General features: G+C 38.7%; 1 protein-coding gene across 3 annotated transcripts in view; it reads left to right on the forward strand.

Moving 5' to 3' along the window:
• Positions 1-482: 482 nt before the first annotated feature.
• UBE3D (ubiquitin protein ligase E3D) overlaps positions 483-18,912 on the forward strand; it is a 78,137-nt gene continuing 59,707 nt past the window's right edge. For all 3 annotated transcript variants that reach the window (XM_014877826.2, XM_088162119.1, XM_088162120.1), the window contains exons 1-7: positions 483-575; positions 912-1,114; positions 3,035-3,125; positions 8,080-8,311; positions 12,427-12,496; positions 14,897-14,966; positions 15,799-15,907. In XM_014877826.2, the coding sequence (XP_014733312.2) occupies positions 514-575; positions 912-1,114; positions 3,035-3,125; positions 8,080-8,311; positions 12,427-12,496; positions 14,897-14,966; positions 15,799-15,907 (837 nt within the window). In that variant the 5' untranslated portion in view covers positions 483-513. The remainder of the gene's footprint in view (positions 576-911; positions 1,115-3,034; positions 3,126-8,079; positions 8,312-12,426; positions 12,497-14,896; positions 14,967-15,798; positions 15,908-18,912) is intronic.

Genomic DNA, 18,912 nt, shown 5'->3' on the forward strand with positions numbered 1-18,912 from the left:
GACTCCTCCCTGGGTCCCCAGCCTGACTCTAACACCAGCAGGGGCCATGTCTTACAGGGAATGGCTGAGGGAGCTGGGTTTGTTCGGTCTCACTGCTCTCTACAACTGTCTGAAAGGAGGTTTTGGGGGCCGTCACTTCTGCCATGCCCACTGTCACAGAACTAACGGAGTGGCCCTAAACTGAGACAGGAGACGTTCAGATTAGACATTAGAAATCTGTTTTTCACCGTTTGGGTGGTCAAGGGCTGGAATAGATTTGCCGGGAAAGTGGTGGAGTCGCCATGCCTGGAGGTGTTCAAGAGGCGTCTGAATGTAGGGCTGGGTGGTGTGGTTTAGGGGTAACAGTAGGTCTGGATGATCTTAAAGGTCTCTTCCAGCCTTACCGAGTCTGTAATTCTGTGACTCCAGGATTCCACACACAGGCGGCGCTGTGACGGGCGGCGGCGGCGCCGCGCCTGCGCCGCCGGGAGAGCGGCCGCTTCTGCGCGGTGGCCGGCGGTGCTCCGCGCCGGCATGGCGGGAGCGTTCCTGATGGAGATCAGGCGGGGGACGCAGAGCGCGCTGCTGGTTATCCGGTAGTGCGGGGCCGCTGCCGCCCACCGCCGCTCGGGCCGTGCGGGGCAGCCGGGGGGCGCGGCGGGTCTGGCTTTCAGCGTCCTTAGCCTTCAGCGGGGGGAACGGGTTGTGTGTGGGTATCTACCTCTGCCTGCTGGGCTCGGCACAGCCCGGGCTACTGTGCAAATAAATGTTTCCTGAGAACGGTGGATTGTTTCTCTCGGCTGCTCCTCGTTCACCGCGTAGATCCCGGGGCGCGACTGGGGCTGCAAGGGAGCTGCGAGCCGGCCTGTATAAAGCAGCATCGCGCCCCGATGGCTCCTTCCTGAGGCATACCCGTTGCTTTTCCTCCGCAGCGCGGCGGCGGAGCTCCCCAGCGCGCCGGTGGAGGTGTCCGTGTGCGCGGATTCCCTGGAAGTGAGGAGCGGCGGGAGCTGCGATTCGGCGGCGCTGCCGGCAGGGGTCAGGCTGGCGCCGTCCTCGTGCCGCGGGCTCCGGCGCCTGCGCGGGGACGGGCTGCACGTGCGCGTGCGCCTGCGCTGCCCGCCGCCCGCTGCCGGTGAGGGCGGGGCGGGGGAGGGCGGCCTGGGACATGGGACATGGCAGGGTTAAGGGAGAGGTGCTCCGAGATGTGAGTTCTGTAGAGCAAACACCTGGAATTGCCAGCTTTAGAAATTGAAAGTGCAGAAATGGCTTAATGAAAGGGAAGCGCGGTGTGTTTATCCTGTGCTTCCCCATAGTACTTCAAAATTACTTTATTTCTCTCCTATTCCGTGTTTGGTAGCTGAAAATCACAGAATCATGAAATGCTAAGGGGTTGGAGTGGACTTTAAAGATCATGTAGTCGCAAGTCTCCACTGCCATGGGCAGGGATAGTCCCACTAGACCGGGGTGCTCAAGGATTTCCCCAGCCTGGCTTTGAACGCTGTCAGGGTTGGGGCATCCTCAGCCTTCCTGGGCAGCCCGTGCCACTGTCTCACCACTCTCACAGTAAAGAATTTCTTCCTAATTTTAATTAGTCTAACCTAAATTTCCTTTCTTTCAATTTGTACCCATTACTCCCCGTCCTATCAGTAATGGAATAGATTCATCCAGGCAATCAGGCTGTGCTTGTCCATCCCTGACCACTTAATCATAAAAGATTATGGGTTTGTGTTGGGACTCATTATTCTCACAGCTGGGTTTTCAGAGGTTGATATTGCAGGTAACATCTGCAAAGTTGCCTTCTTTGTTTCTGTGATGCTAATTCAGGTGTAGGATATGTTTCCAATAAACTGAAAGCATGGTAGTACAGCTGTTGCTTTCTTTCATCCTGGCATCCAGGCTCAATATGTTTTTAATTCGTTTTATATGATGCAACACAGAAGGATATATTAAATAACACAAAATCCCCATTCTGAACTTTTAAAGTAGAAAAGGATGGTAAAATATTTAATATACAGTAATGCAGCAGCAGAAACACATTGGAATGCTCTGTTGGTATGCTGACATGGCATCTGTATATTAATCTGTAATTATGCATGTGCTTTGACAACTCAATTATACTAAAACTATTTAATGTGTCCTGTTCATGAGACGTGTTTCAAAAGGCCAGTGATGAAGTTTTAAAAATCAGCCTTGTAAAGTCATGCTAGTGAAAAATAAGTATGTCAACCTGGTACTAATCAATGTATATATTGGATAGTCTTAGTTACCCTTTCATGTTTTATATTATTACACAAAATAGTTGAAATTCTGGAATCTTTAAGAGTACTTTTCTCTTGTGGCTGAATCCTAAATTTCAAATATTGAATGTCAGTGCTGAGAGTAGACTTTAATTCTTAAGTTCATATGTAGAGCTGGGCTTCTTACAGTTTTTATTTTCTTCTACTTACTGTTATCAGATAATTTGGGGAGACTTTTATAACTTCTTTTCTTACTTTGGAGAAGTTGTTTGAGCTGCCTTTTGTGAGATCATTTTTGCTTTCCTGACCTGCAGAGGCCGTTGCTCACTATCTTTTCCTGGAGTGGTTCCATAATGGTTGGTTTCTTACCTGCGTGAAAATGTAAAACTAGTGCCTGCCTCTGCTCCTCATCCTGACTATTTGTGTTACATATTGATGTGTCCCCTTGTATTGCAGATACACTGATTATCAGAAATGTTATTACAAAGGGTGGCATTGAATTTTGATTTTTATAATCTCTGCAATTATAGTCAATACATCGACTCCCCTTCTGAAGAGGATTTGCACCTTGGAAACAATTATTCACATATACAGTTCCTATTCAGTAATATGGGGCATGAATTGGAGATGGCAAGCTTTTCCTAAATCTAAATACATGCTTCTAAAAAAATTAAGGTTGTGTTTAAAATGTCAACCTTTTTCTTTGTCTGTTAGATTTACCCTTTTTTGTTTGAGGTATTTGGCAAGATTTTTTGTACAAGTGACTGAAAATTTTATGCAATTTTGAAGATTAATATATTTCCTTCCATCTATAGATGTGGCTGTTACCTTGAGGGAAAACCTGAAACCCAACAGGAGTTACATCTTTTACTGTCAGTCCTGTGGTGACATCGTCGTGGAAGACCGGTGAGTACTGCAGTGTCTTGTATTTATAGCAATAAATGCCATAGTGATTGGTATTCATGTTTTTTTATGTACTTAGAGACAGCTAAAAGGTATTTCTTTTGAAACTGATAGACAAAAACATACTTGAAACACTGCAGATGACAAAAAGCAAAATTACCTGAAGGAGTTTTTAGCTGTTTATTCATTTACTCCTTGATTTCTTTCTTCCTCTGTACTTCAGGTATCCTTTTCAGTTCTTTTCAGTCCCTTACAAATTTCCTTCAGTAATCGTGCTGCAATTATAGAGTGGCTGCTCAGAATGGGGATATTGACCACAGCTTCCTTTTATCTTTTAAGCAAAGCCTGCCTCCACGTAGTTCAGGCATGCTGAATTTGGAAAGCACAGGAACTGTGTGTTAGCTGTGTGACTCGGCCTCATCTCTGTTCCTTAAAAACTCTGCAGAGTGAATGAGAATTTTAATAAAAGGTGCTGCATTGTCTAGCTCTTCTGATGAACAATTTGACAGCTTCAGCTGAATATATAAGAATTGTTAGAGGAGTACTTACAGCCTTTTATGATCTGTGTGACTCCTAACACTCGAAACAATAATACAAATATGTTTCATTCTCTAAATTTCTGTTACTTTCTTGTCATAGGTATGGATTTATGGCTAGCTGAATGTAACTGATGAGCATTTCTTAACTTTCTCTTCTGAAATGTCTCATCAGAAAATCTATGCATCTTTATTTTCATGCATTTGTAAAGTAGTGGAACTTCTGATTTCTAGTCAGTGACATTTGCTTTCAAAACATATTGCACTTTGATATTTGCATTTCTGAGTGGGAATTTTCCTGAATTTCAGCACATCAAATTCATATGCATGTAGTTTAAATCTTTGGATTCTGCATCCTGTAATGTGACACAAGCAAAATTTTTGAGAAAGGAAAAAGAATGCATGTCCATGACTTTTCATTTAGCATTTCTCCTTGCAGGGAGCCTCTGAGCCCCTTGAATGTTGCCACTAAAAAAACCTAAGGCAAGAGTAGAAGAGTGGAGCTGCCAGTGTATCCAACACATTCTGTTCCAGCATTTCCAAAAGGAAGAGAGCAGCATAGTCAGAACTTCTAGCTACAGAATTCATGTGTTCCTCTCTCCAGGAAGAGTTAAGTATGACAGTGACAACAGAGCTGGAAGGATTGAAGGGAAATTGCAGAACTGTGTGAAAGAGAGCATATTAAAGTCTGAATTACTAGGAAAGGGTCTGTAATAAGAAAAACCCGAGATCTAGAAAATCATACCGTTAGGAAGAAATTGAAATAAATGGGATTTAGTTTAGATAAATTTGTGGAGAAGACATAAGATTCTTCCAGTATCTAGGAAATTGCTGGAAAGCAAGTGGCAGTAATCTTCAGTTGAAGCAAGAGGAATCTACGTTAAAATTAAAAGAAACCCCAAAAACCAACAAACCATCCCAAACCTATTCTAAAGCTTATTTTTTTACTGTTCGAGACTGCAGAGGAAGCCTTCCTTTTAAAGGTTAGATTAGGAAATGTACTATAAATGGTTTAAATGTAAGTAATCCTTCCTTGGTGCACAAAAATTGACTCTATACATTTTCTGAAATCCTCTGTCTCAGTCTACTTCCTTCCATAAATCTGGTAGCTCTTCAGAGGATAGGGTTATGCTCTTTCATTCTTTTCCATTGCCCTCACATTACCCATATTAGAGGAAATAGTTAGATTTTTTTTTTTCTTCCATTATGCAACAGCTACAAAGAATTAGGGATACTTTTTTTTGTCTTTCTCTTCTTCCAGTTGGGCTAAGCATACCTTATATATAAAATAATTGTTTTAGACGTTATTTCTGTCGTGAAGAAATTCATAAAGGCTTGTGTGTGGATGCCAGGTGCACACCAAAGCCACTCTATCACTCCTCTCATCAGCTGGACAGGAGGGACAAAATACAACAAAGGGGGTCATGAGTCCTGCCAGAAAACCTGTTTCAGTGTGGGCTTCTCTCTCAATGGGTCCACAGATTGTGCCAGACTTCCCATGAGGCCACAGCCTCTTTTGGGCATCTGTCTGCTGTAGTGTGGGGTCCTCCATGGAGAGCATCCATCTACTCCACCATGAACTATCATGGGTTGCAGCAGGACAGCCTGCTTCACCATTATCTTCCTTATGGGCTGCAAAAAAAACTGCTCCAGTGCCTGGAGCACCTTCTACCTTCCTTCTTCACTGTCCTTGGTGTCTGCAGAGAAGTTGCTCTCAGATTTTCTCACACTTCTGACTGCAAGATGTTTTTTCCTGCTTTATTAGATACATTTTCAGAGAGACAGTACCACGGCTGATGGCCTTATCCTTGGCCAGTGGTGGGTCTGTCTTGGAGCTGGCTGGCATTGGGGGAAGCTTCTGGCAGCAGCTCACATAATCTATCCATGTACCCCCTACTACTAAAACCTTGCCATGCAAATGCAATACAGGGGAGTGGTCATAACACCAAGCCTGCTAGAATTCAAGAAGCATCTGGACATGGTATGAACCTTCAGGTTGTCCTGTGCAGGGTCCAAAGTTGGATGCAGTGATCCTTGTGGGTTCTTTCTAACTTAAGATATTCTATGATTCTGTGATAATAACTGGTACTGCACAAATATTCCACTGAAAAACTCTTGGTAGGGGAAATGGAATTACACTTTTCCTACGTAAATAGTGTTAAGCCTGACAGTTAAGTGTCAAGCTGGGCTGTCCCAAGATTTTTTAATAGGTAAATAAGGGAGTTAAAGAAATGCAGTTGTTTTTATTTTTCTATGATGGAACTGAACAGATATATTTTTAAAAGTCTAAAGTCCATTTTACTTCCAGTTTTCAGAATTTTCAGTAGACAGAATGGTATTACTGGGTATTAGTTAATAATGACATTTGAGGTTACTTTTCTTAATCCAGTCTTACAGGGGTCTCTATGGTCAAATACTTAACTTAGCCTAGAAGATAATTTAAGATTTATGTCCTTATGGCAGGGCTCTTATAGACTAGTGCTTAACTTCAAACTTTTAAAAAGTAAGTTAATTGCATACTTTTTTGGTTGGAATCTGAGCAGGAGATTCAGCCTGGCTAGATTAGTAGATTAGACACTTTCAGGAGAAAATTACTCCTAAAGGCCCCAACCTAATAATTGTTTGTTGCTCTCTGACTGTGAAGGCAGCCTAGGTGGCTATCTTTGAGTAGAAACTCAGTTGTTATTAGGAGCAAGTTTGGGGAGATAAGTCACCCTGTTTTCTAGGTTTTATCATGTTATTTAGTAGCCTCAATTTAGTCAATACCTAGTAAACCTCAAGTTGGTTTTGTTTGTTTGTTTTTCCGGGAAGGCTCCATTTTAAAAAGTGTTACATTTTTCCAGTTCTAGTAACTCAGGATATGGCTTCCCACCCATGAGTGACAAAAGCCTAAAATACAGTGGAAATGGTATATTTTCTGTATAGCTCAGAGTTAGGAGGAGTTTGTTTAGGAAATTCCTACTGGTTGGAAAAACTTGTGGGAAAAGAAGTGAAGAACTTTATGCTGTAGACTGTGAGAGTAAAGAAAGGTTGATGTAATGAAACAGGACAGCATGAGTCTGCAGCTTAAGGTAATCTCTTTTTTTTGCCCTTGTAAGAACATTGCTGAGAAATACCAGCTTTTTGTTACTTTTGTGTAAAAAGCAATACAGGAAGACTTTTTTTTTGCAGTGTGAGTCCAGGCACTAACTAATTGTAAAGGCTGATGAAGAATACATTATTAGGCCAACATCTAAACTGTCACTTTGGCAGAACTGAGTAGTATCTCAAGCAGTATATAGAGACCACAGAAAATTAAGACAGACATGAGTGGTGCTGAGAGGTGATCTTATTTAGTTTTGGTAAAGCTGCATCAGAGGACGAGTTATTCCAACTTTCATCTGCAGGTGGAGCAAGCAGAGTTTAAAATGTATTGTCTGTCTAGAAAAAAAGGATTCTTTTAATAAAGGATTCTTTTCTTTCACCTACCAAACAATTCAAAAGGACCAAGAAGCTACAGTGGGAACAACTGACATTCTCAGAAAATTTTAGTCTGGGAACTGCAGGAAAGAGAGGATGCCTGACTGTTGGCTTAGCAGCTGTGTTTTTATTTGTGAAGTAGCACCATAAGCAAAGTTGTATTTGCAAGTTTTAAGTAAGGAGTAGAATCAAGAAACTCTGGTGAAGGTTTCAGGCGACAACTGAAGAAATAGAGTAACGAAAAGAAAGCGTTCAAGGAAACTAGGCAGAGAGCAGAAAATGCAAACACAATACAACTGATAATGAAAACAAAGTAGTATTTCCAGAAGCAGTATCCTTGGTCCATAAAGCTACTCAGGAGAAAGGGATTTGCCTTTTGCCAGCTTCTGAAAGTTGGATCTGAGTATCTGAATCTAAATTAAGATTGAATTATCCTTTGTTCGGTGTTTTGTTTGCTTGGGTTTTTTAATGAAGATGTACTGTGGTATTTTTTTCAGGTTTTAGCTTTTTCAAGCATCTGAAACAAAGAACATGCTGAATCTTACTGTGGCATGAGTCTTTTTTTGTTGGCTTTATATCAGTATTTGGTGCAAAGGAGCTTTAAAAGAAGTAATAATAAATGTAATTGCAAATGCTCATTGTCATATTTTTCATGACTGGGTAGAACTGTTTCATTTTTGCCATATGATTCATTTCAAGAGAGGACTATGTCAAATTCTGCCTTATAATTATTGGAGATTCACCCTTGGGAAATGCTTCATCATGGACTTGGCAGGAAACTCAGCCACTGCTTTCTCAGAATTCACCCAAAGAAGGTGCATTTGGCTGGAAAGAGAGTCAACCACTTCCTTTTGAGAAAATGCCATACTTCCCCCACTACTTGTAGGAAGCCTAAACTCTCTTTAAGTGTCTTAGAAATGAATTAAAACATACTGAAATATTTGTCTCTTCTTCCCTCTAAGGAAATTTCTCAGAGTTCTTCCTCTACCGAGTGAAAACTGGAGTGATTTAGTTGAAGAGTGGTGTTGTCACCCTGACCCCTTTGCCAGAAGCACTTTGCACCCTCAGCATGGTGACTGTTTTGTTGGAGACACTTTTTTCCTGTTGAATTCAGGAAATAACTCACATGTACCTGAATCTCCCATGTGCTGCTCAGAAGCTGGGCATCATGTTTCACAGACTGGCTCCAACTTGGTAAAGTATTTTCTTCAAATAGTTTTTTGGTGAAGTTATTTGGACTTGTACATTGTGATGTACTTTTTTTGTTACTAGTTTAACTTGCATGTATTTCAGAACTCTTTTGAAGGTCATAGGGAGTCCTTGATATTCAGCTGTACAGAAGCCAGAAAAAATACTCCAGGCTGGTTTTGCATTTTCTAAAGCTCACACCACAGTCTTGATATTGACCTCAATTTGCAAGTAAAACTTAGTAATATAAAGTACTCCATAGTTCTATAGTGTTACTACAGAACCTACTTTATTGTGTAGTTCTAAACACAGATATTTTCCCCCAAAATTATCATGAGTTAAGGACATCAGAATTTAGTAAGATAATAACTCTGATGGGTTAGGTGTTTGTTAAAGGGTAGTGGAGCAAAGAATGAGTTGGAAATTGAAGGAACAATTATTTTTTTCTTACACTATGACTTGAGGCATAATCATAACTATGATTAAAGAGAAGTATGGGGTTTTTTGTCTCTTTTTTTTGTTTTAGAAAGACTTGGAAATAGCAGAATGTGTGCTTTGCGTTTAAATGTGGCTGTCTTAGGTTCTTAAGGAGATTGAGTTTGTTTGACTGCTCTGTCTAGTGAAAGGAACCTGTCATCCTATATCGTAGCTCTTCATGTTGATGTTTCTGAGGTGTTCCAGGATAAGATAGGTTCATCAACCAAGTCTGTAGGAGGAAGGCTGTCCTTTATTTGGCTTAGAAACATCAAAATTAACTGTTGCCCAGGGAAAAACCATTTTTGAGGGTGCTTATGTTTCAGTGGTGGGATAAAGCCCATGAAGAAAGACAGTTCAGTGCTTTACTTTTGGACATCTAGCACTTGTATAAAAGTTCAATCAATGATCTTTTCTTCTGCCAGAAGAACATGCAGAAACTCAGTTCACCAAAGCCTACATTTCCACAAAGCCTTTTCTGTTAATCTCCTGCTTGTCTACATTTGTACTGAGGAAGGTTGAGCCTACACATGCTATATTTTCTCCCAATACCAGGTATTGAACTGTCTGCATTGCTGCCTTGGCGATTTGTCCCTGTAACAATTGGAGGCTTATTCTGTAGAGATTTCCAGCAGGAAACACTTAATCTCTTGGGAACCAGACACCCTGATTTCTTTCTCCCTGCTGCTTACAGTGATATGTATTATCCCCAGTAAGAGTCACCAGGGTTCTCGCAGTTCAGTGGCTGCTGGTGTGATGGTCCAAGCGACCCCTCTGCATGCGGAGCAGTTCTGTCCTGTGGCCCCTGTCTGCAAGGCTTGCAGCTGTGGTCCCTTGGGTTTCTTGTTCCATTGTTCTTTGAAAAACAGAATATGCAGAGAGGAGAATAAGGGCTGATATGCTGTAAGGATATCAGCATGGCAGAAGCAGATTAATTTGGCTTAACTCTGTGACAATGGAGTTATTTCTTCTGTTTCATTAAGAAGGAGGTGGAGTAGATGATACCAAATTTCCAAGAGGACAATGCTTTCTGCCAGAGGTTGCCAAAATGGATTCTTGCATTTCAGTAGTCTTAAAAGAGCTCTTAGAACACCAGGAATAAATATGGGAAGAGGCAAGGGCGGATGGAGTTCATATTGCACACTTCTTCATCAAAGAGAATGTTTGTGAGAGAAGGATTGATTTGAAGGCAGAAATAAATAGATTAGAAGGCAATAATAAAAGGATGTGGAACAATGATTTTATTGAAATGTGGGTCGAACCAGGATAACAACAGAACTTTTGAGTGAGGGAGGAGGCTGTTTTATGTCAGAAGCATACAATAGTTTAATGTGATGAATTTTCATGTTTGCTTCCTTATACTTGAATTGAAGTTGAGAATTTGTTCCTTGTTTGTGTCCAATCCCTTTTTCTACATCTTTCTCACTTGCAATGAATTCTCATTTCTGTGTTTTTTTATTTCCAGCATCACTCGGTTGCCAAGCAAATGAGCAGAACTGTTAGATCCAGCAGAAGCTAGACTAATAAGGAAAAATCCCCCTCATACTGAAGCAGAAAATTCTTCCATAATATGAGTAATAGAAAGTTACAGGCAAGACAGATTGCTATTGGCATAAATGTTCTCATTTTACAGAATATTGTTGCAGTCTGCCCCAATATGAAAGTTCCTTTTTAATTGCATTACAGTTCTTTGGAAAGTGTTTGCCTATGACCAAAATAGTAGCAGAAATGTACCAGAGATGCTTAAACAATCTTTTCCAGACTCCAGTGGGACCAAGACAACATCCGTCCATTGCAAACATATTTTTCACATCTATTAGTCTTCCAGTGTAACATAGTTCTTAAATGTCACATGATCTTGCAGCATCTTAATAGTATCTCTTGGGAAAAATATTTTTCCTGACACCATATCAGGGATCCTTAGGAATAGAAACAGAAACTATTAGGCTTGTGATCCACCTGCATCTGCAGATTGCCAGCAGCTGCAAGTTGTCAAATAGATAAATTGATTTAATTAGTTGAGCTAAAACTATCCCTTTTTCCATTGAAGCATGATACAACGAGTTAGTGATGTTTTTTAGGCACAGTTCTCAGCCAGCACCTGTAACTGCAGTCAGAAAAAAATACTCAAGTTGTGGCTTTCAAGGAAGTACTATGTATTCTATACTTGTACTCTGCAGTATTTGTACCAGTCTCAAACTGGCTTATGCAAAACCTTGTCTTTTTATCCTTGCTTTTCACACTGAGCAGGTAATTTCATTGCATATATTTGAAAGGAGTAGTAAGGTAGGAATTGGGAAAGAGGATAATTGCATATATATGAACCAGATGATTTTCCTGATCTCCATAACAAGGGTACTGTACTTCAAATATAGTCAGCTCTCAGGCTTTTAGTTTGATTCTGTTTCTGACCATCATTGAGGTTATATATATACATATATGTCCTGCTTTCAGACCAGAGCTCTAATGTGCTACACCCAGGTTACTAAGCCCACACAGAACCAGTGCTGAAGCTTAGACTTTGGATTAAAGTAAGAATTGTACTTACTTGTTTGATGTATTGAATTTAATATTAACACCATAATTAGTAGGAGTCCAATAGGGTAGATTTCATCTAGAAATGAGATCTTTTTCAAAGGGCAGTAATTGATGCATGAAGCAAAGGCAAATACTCAGTTATGTTTTGGAGAGTGTAGAGACTCCATGAACTAGATATTGTTATCCACATTTTTTATTTTTAATAAGCCCTTGATGACATTGCTTCCTCTGAATTTATGAAGACTTTTTGAGCTTGTATACTTTTAAATGCTTTCCTGTAGTGAGTACCAAACTATCTTATGCATTGTGTGACAAATACCTTCCTTTTTTTTTATTCAAACAAGGTTGGAATTTCATAGCATGAGCTATGAGGGCATATATTCCTAAACATTTGTGATTCTGGGTATCTCAATGGTGCCCCTCAGTTTTCTGTCTTCCATATATTTTCCTGTTATGTGTATTTTCATGCCACATAGGGAAACTGTTTTGCACTTCTGACAGTTATTCTTTGTCAATACCTTTTCTGTATTTGTTTGAATAGAGGGAAAAGTGTTGTTCAAGAACAGAATCCACTGCACCTTTCTGGAATATTGTGTTGTTTACTTCAGCTGTTTCCTAGTAACTCAAAATAATCTGCAGACATATTCTGTTCTCTGCTGAGCATTGAACTGGTATTCAACTCCTATAAAACTGTTCACAGTGGCTAGAACTTGTTACTGTGTAATGGTAGTCACATTGCAGCATACTATTTTATATATATATATATTATGAAGTACTTAATTTCAGGTTCATTATTTCGCCTTTAGCACAATCGAATATAGCTTATCATTTTGTCATCCAGTCACTCAATATTACAAGATTCTCCTGTTAGCCATTACAGATTGTGCCATGTGGATATATTGCCAGATTTTAAAATTAGTATGAAACTTGCAAGTAAGTCAAAGCGTAGAGAGCTGAGGTAGTGAAGGCAAATATGTGTTCATGTAAACATAAACAGGACAGGAACAAGTAAGAAGTTTCCTGTCTGCTCTCTAAATTATGTTACAGCTATACATTCCTTTTTCAGAATATCTGAGTGACATTTAAACGCTATTTTTTTTGTCCTACAGAAGTCAAAAGAAAATACCAGAGTAATTTGTAAGCGCTGCAAGGCAATCCTGGGAGAAACAGTTTCATCAGGTATGAGATGTCGAAACAAAACTAGGCTTGACTGCATCAGCCATTGAACATTGATGGTAAAAAACACTGAAGGAAAGTAGTTTATCAATAAGGTGCAGTGATGATTCCTGTGTGTTTGTCTCATTCCCTTCTGGAACAGATGAGGTTGGTGCTTCCAGTGTTAGACCTTGAAAGTGACTTTCAGCAGGAATTTTCATTATCCCTGTTTCTGTGGCATATTTGGCTAATTCCAAACCTTTGGAAGACTCAGTGCATGATTCCTAGTTTACTAGGAATCCCAGGAAAAATGAAAACTTGAGAAATTACAGGTTGCTTGTTTTCTTGTCAGTTCTACAGAATAAGAGAAAGGTAAATTAAGAACTTGATCAACACAACTAGAAGCTGAAGATTGCTAACAGCCAACCTGGTTTTGTGGGAAGGAAGCCTTTTCAAAGAAACAGGTTATGTCTCATCCTCACCTGATGATGAGCTGATGGGATTATTGGTTTAAAGGCTGTATTTATATAGGATCAGCAGAGTTTACCTGTAAAAGTGTGTAAAGATGAGTGTCTGGTTGTTTTTAAAATTCAGCTATTCTTGGAAGAGAAGCAATGATAAGACTGTTAATTAGCAGGATTCATTCTTTCATTCTCCCTCTCTTCTACTGCATCAGTCGGTGTGAGCCTGCCTCAGTTCAGAGAGCTGGTGAATATAAAAACTTCTCAGAAAATGCAAAGCCTGTTTAGGAAATGCCATAAAGTGAGACAAGACAGAAGGTCTTCTGTGTCTTCTGTTACAGAATGTTCTGATTGTCCTGTACAGGGATCTGAACAATACAGGCTTTAATGAAACCAAATTTAAGGTACAATGTTTGAAATCCCACAAAGCAAGATGTGACTTTAGGAAAGGAGTGCTGGGAAAAGAGCATGAATAACAAGGTCATGAGTAATAGGTCAGTGGGAATGGGTAAAGGCAAACACTATAGATGTGCAAGGATTTGGTATGGACTCTGCACATGGCTGAAGTTAGGATATCCATTGTTTTGACCATGTTTCTTCAGTGGTGCAGGAAATTTCAGCAGAGTTCAGAGAGCAAAAGAGATGTACAGTATAAGTGTAGGCAGACCCATCTCTGTGAAAAGAGACTAGAGAGCAAACTTGACTATCATGCTTTGGTGCTTCCTCATGAGCAGGTGTCAGTGTCTTGCAGATAAAGCAGGATTAGGGCAGTGTAGCTGTGGAGACCAGATTCAGCTTTGAGATTCCCCCATGGGCTATTCCTTCCCCCAAATCTATCCACATATATTTGTATGATTTTTTCCTTGGGCAATCACACCTTCTATCTCTCTGCAAGCAAATACCTCCCGAATTCCCAATACCTTTGTAGCAGTAGCACCAATTCCTTACTAGGGTAATGGCTGAGGAGCTGGAGAGACTAAACTGTCTTTTCTTCCTGTCTCCAAGAACTCACATGGCATGGAGCAGACTTAATTAAATTTAGAGGTAAAATATAATTTCCTAACAGTGAAGATAATCTAGAAAGTGTAGTATTTACCTGGTGAAGGAGTGGGATTACCAAGCCTTTGGAGAGTTTGAAACAGATTAAGTGTCTTCTTGAAATGTTTGCTTTCATCCAGTTTTATAATGGTATGTGTGGACAGAGATCACATAAAACCCTTCCATCCTTAAAACTTGTGGACCAAATGAATCTTTCAGTTGTGCACATGCTGAGGCTTTACCTGTTTTGCTGGCCCTCTGGTTAGACTGTATGTGCAGCATAGACCCAGATCTTCATTTTTGACCTGATTTCATTGATGGAGATTAAATTACATCCTCAAACACTTCCATTTAGTGTTAAAAGCTGTCTGAGCGGAGTTTTTGGTGAACATTGAAACTCAGAATGTATGCAGTGTTAACATTGAGTGAGTGTGATTTTAGGAAAGATGTTCCTTTCTGCTCTTTGAGCAAAGAAGAAAATTATCCCCCTGTGTGAGCTGTTATTAAAACTGTCTCTAGTGATTCACTGCAGCATTACTAAGCAGCAGAGGGTACTAAAATACTTATGTAAGCAATGCTGATCTCAGTGCTTTAGGAAAGTTCTTTCAATTCATCTTTAACGTTTGGCTTGAGCTCTTGCTTGCTTAGTTTCAAGATGATTGTTCCAAGCATTAAACAAAGATCAATATGAATGAGAAATTGCTGATCTTGTAATTAGCTCAGAGCAGTTTTCTTCAGACAGTATAGGTTTTTTGTTATGGGTGCTTCTACTCCTACATACCCAAGCAAAATATGATTGTCTGCTACACCTTTTAATTCACTACTGAACAAATGTTTAATTAGTATAGCGAGATGGTGACTTACAGTCTAATCTTAATAAGTTGGTTATTCTGTTATAGTTGAAAAATGTTTTTTGTCATTTTAGATACCATTAAATATTATGTCACTGAGGTGATTATTCAACCAACTGAGGGAAGTTTCAGTCCAACACCAAGGTAACAAAACAATCAGATAATTTGCTCAAGTGTATGTTTTAGAAAGGATGCTAGAAATGCTCTAATGTTGTAGTTTCTTGAATAATTACATATAATAACAGAGTGCAATTTTATGTAATCATCACAGAATTAAGCATTGTAAAGGTAAAGTAGCCTGAATTCACTCATGTACAATTTTGTTTGCTCATCTTTTTGTGTGATGCAGGAGATTGTGTATAATTTGTCAGTCTCACTATTCAAGTGATAAGCCAAAATAAAATGCTTTTTTATTTTGAACTATTTTTGCACAATGTCTAGTGACTAATTACGGAAAATGAAGTTTATGTCATATAAAGTTAAGTAAAGCTTGAAAAGTTTAATTGGAAGTGAGACTTGAATTTTCAATTCAAGTAATTGAATTCAGTAATTCAGTTTGAATTTAAGACTAAGATGAAACAGAACTTGATCTAGCTACCTGGTATCATGTAAAATGGTTTAATCACAGTTTTTTCTTTTTGGGAATTATATTTGAAATATATGCATAATTCTGAACTTTGTGTTCATATGTGTAAAATATAATGGGGAAAAGCTTCTATTCACCATTTGACAATTGATGTCAGCCAAGATAAAGGATGTGAAGCAATTTAGAAACCTGATCTATTAAAAATTGCAGGAAATAAAAAGTTCTCTAGTTTTGAGTGAGAAGAAGATAAAGAAGCCACATCTTTCAGCAAAATGTTATTGTAGGATGTAGTGGAATTGAAGTATGAGTTGTTCATTTACCTGTAGTGCATAGATGAATGACTGCGTAGTTGTTATGAAAACATATGATATGTGGTTAATTCTTAAACAGGTCTCAGTTTGTACAGAGCATAGTTGCTCAATGTCTTTTGGAATTATCCTCTGCTAAAAGCACATTTAGATTCACCATAAAAGGAGATAATGGAAAAACCTATATTCTGGTAAGTTTTCAAGTCTTCATCTTGCTGAAGAACATTACCTCATATATCCCAACTCCTAAAATGTATTATTTATGCTGTTTATTATTCTGTGTTTAAAAAAATAACAAATTCAAATTCTTGAAGTGATTCTGAGGTACATCTGTTCAAGTAAGAATATCCCTGAGTTTTTAATCTAATTAGATGTGCACATAGAAATTTTATTGATACAGTAATGAAAGTACTGCAGATGCACCATAAGTAGCACAGAAATAACACTCTTTTGTATCCAGAAAATATGGAAAGCTTAAGTTTTAATTTTTTAATACATATTTCACCTTCTTGCTCCAGCACTTCTTTCCTTTAATCACCAGAAGTGAATCAAATTGTATATCATCTTTCACAAGCATTGTCTCAAGTCAGCAGGGACTATTAATGTAGTCAGTACATTGCATTGCAAAGTGAAGTGTGAACAAAAATAAAATTGCCTATTATACTTTATGTTCTAATGCTGTTAAACTTGGTTAAGCTTGATATTTAGATAGTGACAGCTAGATTCCTCAAACTTTTAAGATGGATAAGTGTTACCTTAATACTGTACACTTACTATAACCAGGGACGTTTCCTTTTATTTCTGAGCTAAGTACGGGTATAGAATTTGTATTTTTGCAGTTTGTAGAAATAATTCATAGGCACAAAGAAATACATGATTAGAGATACCTGCCCTGGATAAACTTACAAATGCACTTTTTTGAGGCAATGTAGTTACATAAGCTGTTTTTTATATACATTGTCCAAGTTCTATGATTTTGGAACATCCAGATGCTGAGGAAATTGTATATCTGTTGCTTTTAAGTAAATTTTAGTGGCAAGACAACATTTGTACAACCGCTGAGAAATATCTCTTCTGTGATGGTAAAATGAAAGTTTCATGAGCAGACCTATAATTACATATTGTCTAATTGAGGAGTCATTAAAAATCATTGTGATTTTTCCCATGTAGCTTATCTATTTCCAAGTTACTAAAATTCTGGTGCTTAAGTCTAGTAGCTTAGGTGCAACAAACTGTAATAACTGTTTTTTCTGTTATTTTTAACAGAAAAATCACTTTATTTAGTAGATTGCCATTACTCTCAGCTCTGAGCTGCATTTTTGCCACTGTATTGCTTAGAGGAGCAGGCTGAATTAGTTTTTAGTGTTTTTAGTGTTTAACATCAGAAAGTCCTTACTCCTATCCAGGGTGAGATTGTGGCTATAGAACCTGTGTTGATATACCCATCAACAGCTGTTCTGGAGTCAGGGGTTAGGACTCAGAGACCTTGTGGACACAAGTATAATGGAAACTGTTTATATTGATGATTGTCAGCAACTAAACGGTAAAATATGGATGCTTGAGGCTGTGAGCACACAGCCAAGTTACACAAGTAGTCTCATCACTGATGCATCATGAATCAGCTGTCCCTCTTGTTTGTTTTGATAATGAGCCAAAGATTCTAGTTCACAGTGTTTGTGCTTACCTACTGAATACATACAGCTTAGAGCTTAGAATTGTGTATGTGATAATTAGGGTTAAGGTTTCTCACAAGTCTTTTTAATTTTTTTTAAACCACAAATAATATGTGTACTTATTTTCCTTATTTCCTCTGTATGTATCACTTAACATTACCAATTATGTTATTTGCACGTATCGTAATATGAGTTTCCATTTTTTAAGTGACACGTATTCTGTTGTATAAGCTATATACTACTTAAGTTGGGGGTTTTGTTTGGTTTTTTTTTGTTTTGTTGTTTTTTTTTTTTTTTTTTTTTTTTTTTGTTGTTGTTGTTTTGTTTTTTGTTTTGTTTTGGGGTTGTTTTTGAGGATGAATAAAAAAACTGTCTTTGTTTCAGGGAAAAAAGTGGTACATACAGATATCCTTATTTGTCCTAACTATATCTCTGCCCTCTTCACATTTGTGAATCACTTGCCTTCTCTTTTTACTCCACTGTTGAAGGGTTCCCTGCCTTGTAGTTGCATGACTTACAAGCTAAGAATAAGAAGAGGAGCAAACAGATATCGAGATAGGAGAGCACAAGCAAAATGGTACATTGTTGGTCAGCATAGCAGCATCTCCATAGATACCTATTTTTTTTCAGCACTGTAAGAAAATGTTGCTTTGAAAGCAGTAAATAAGTAGTTTGCTGGTTGGATACAGGAAATTCATCTCATGAATGGGATCAACCTCATAACACACAAAAAGATTACATCTGTGAAAATCAAAAAGTGACCAGTGGTTTTGGACTCTTTCAGTATTGAAGGAAAGATGTTTTGTGGAGTGGGATTAGACTGTAAAGTGTTTTGAAAATAAGGCAGTTTGTATTTCAGGAGTGAGTGGAGAGGGAGTGGGAAGATATCCCAAGAAAATTGATATGTAACAAAATGGGAGAGACCTGTCAGTCTGATTATTGTCCCTGTCTTGAAGGGCATAAGCAGAACCAGTTTGCCTTTGTTAAGATTGGAGGTGGGGTGGATGTTGCAGTGGTCAGGAAGTGAGATTATGAGAACCTTGCTAGGACTTAGCTACGCAGCTCTTTTAGAGAGCTTTATTATTTGTGAAATACGTGGAAACCACATCTTTATGTGAACAGTCTGAGTGTGAGAACAAAATAGCTGTAATGAAAGATGTTTGCATTCGTTACCTGTGTGATGATGAAAGTAATGGCAATGTCTGCAATAACTAAGAAAGAAATAGGAAGGAAAAATAAAAGATTTGGGGTTTTTTTAACCCATGTTAAATGCAGATGGATGCCTAATTGCACACAAATTGATGCTGGAAACTCAGGTTGAGATGTAGGGAAACTGATCACAGAATCTAAATTGTGGTATTTCAGTTGTTTGGTTCAAGTCCCTGGGGTAGATTTGTTGCAGCTTTTCTCCAAAGAACTTTTAAGTCTCTTGACAAAATGATTTGAAGCAAAAAGAAAACAATGAAAAGAAGACCAATCCCCCAGATACTTTTTTTTTCTTGATTCTGTCATTTCAGAAAAGG

The sequence above is a fragment of the Sturnus vulgaris genome, chromosome 3 (genome assembly GCF_052056855.1).
Source record: "Sturnus vulgaris isolate bStuVul1 chromosome 3, bStuVul1.hap1, whole genome shotgun sequence".
Classification (NCBI taxonomy): domain Eukaryota; kingdom Metazoa; phylum Chordata; class Aves; order Passeriformes; family Sturnidae; genus Sturnus; species Sturnus vulgaris.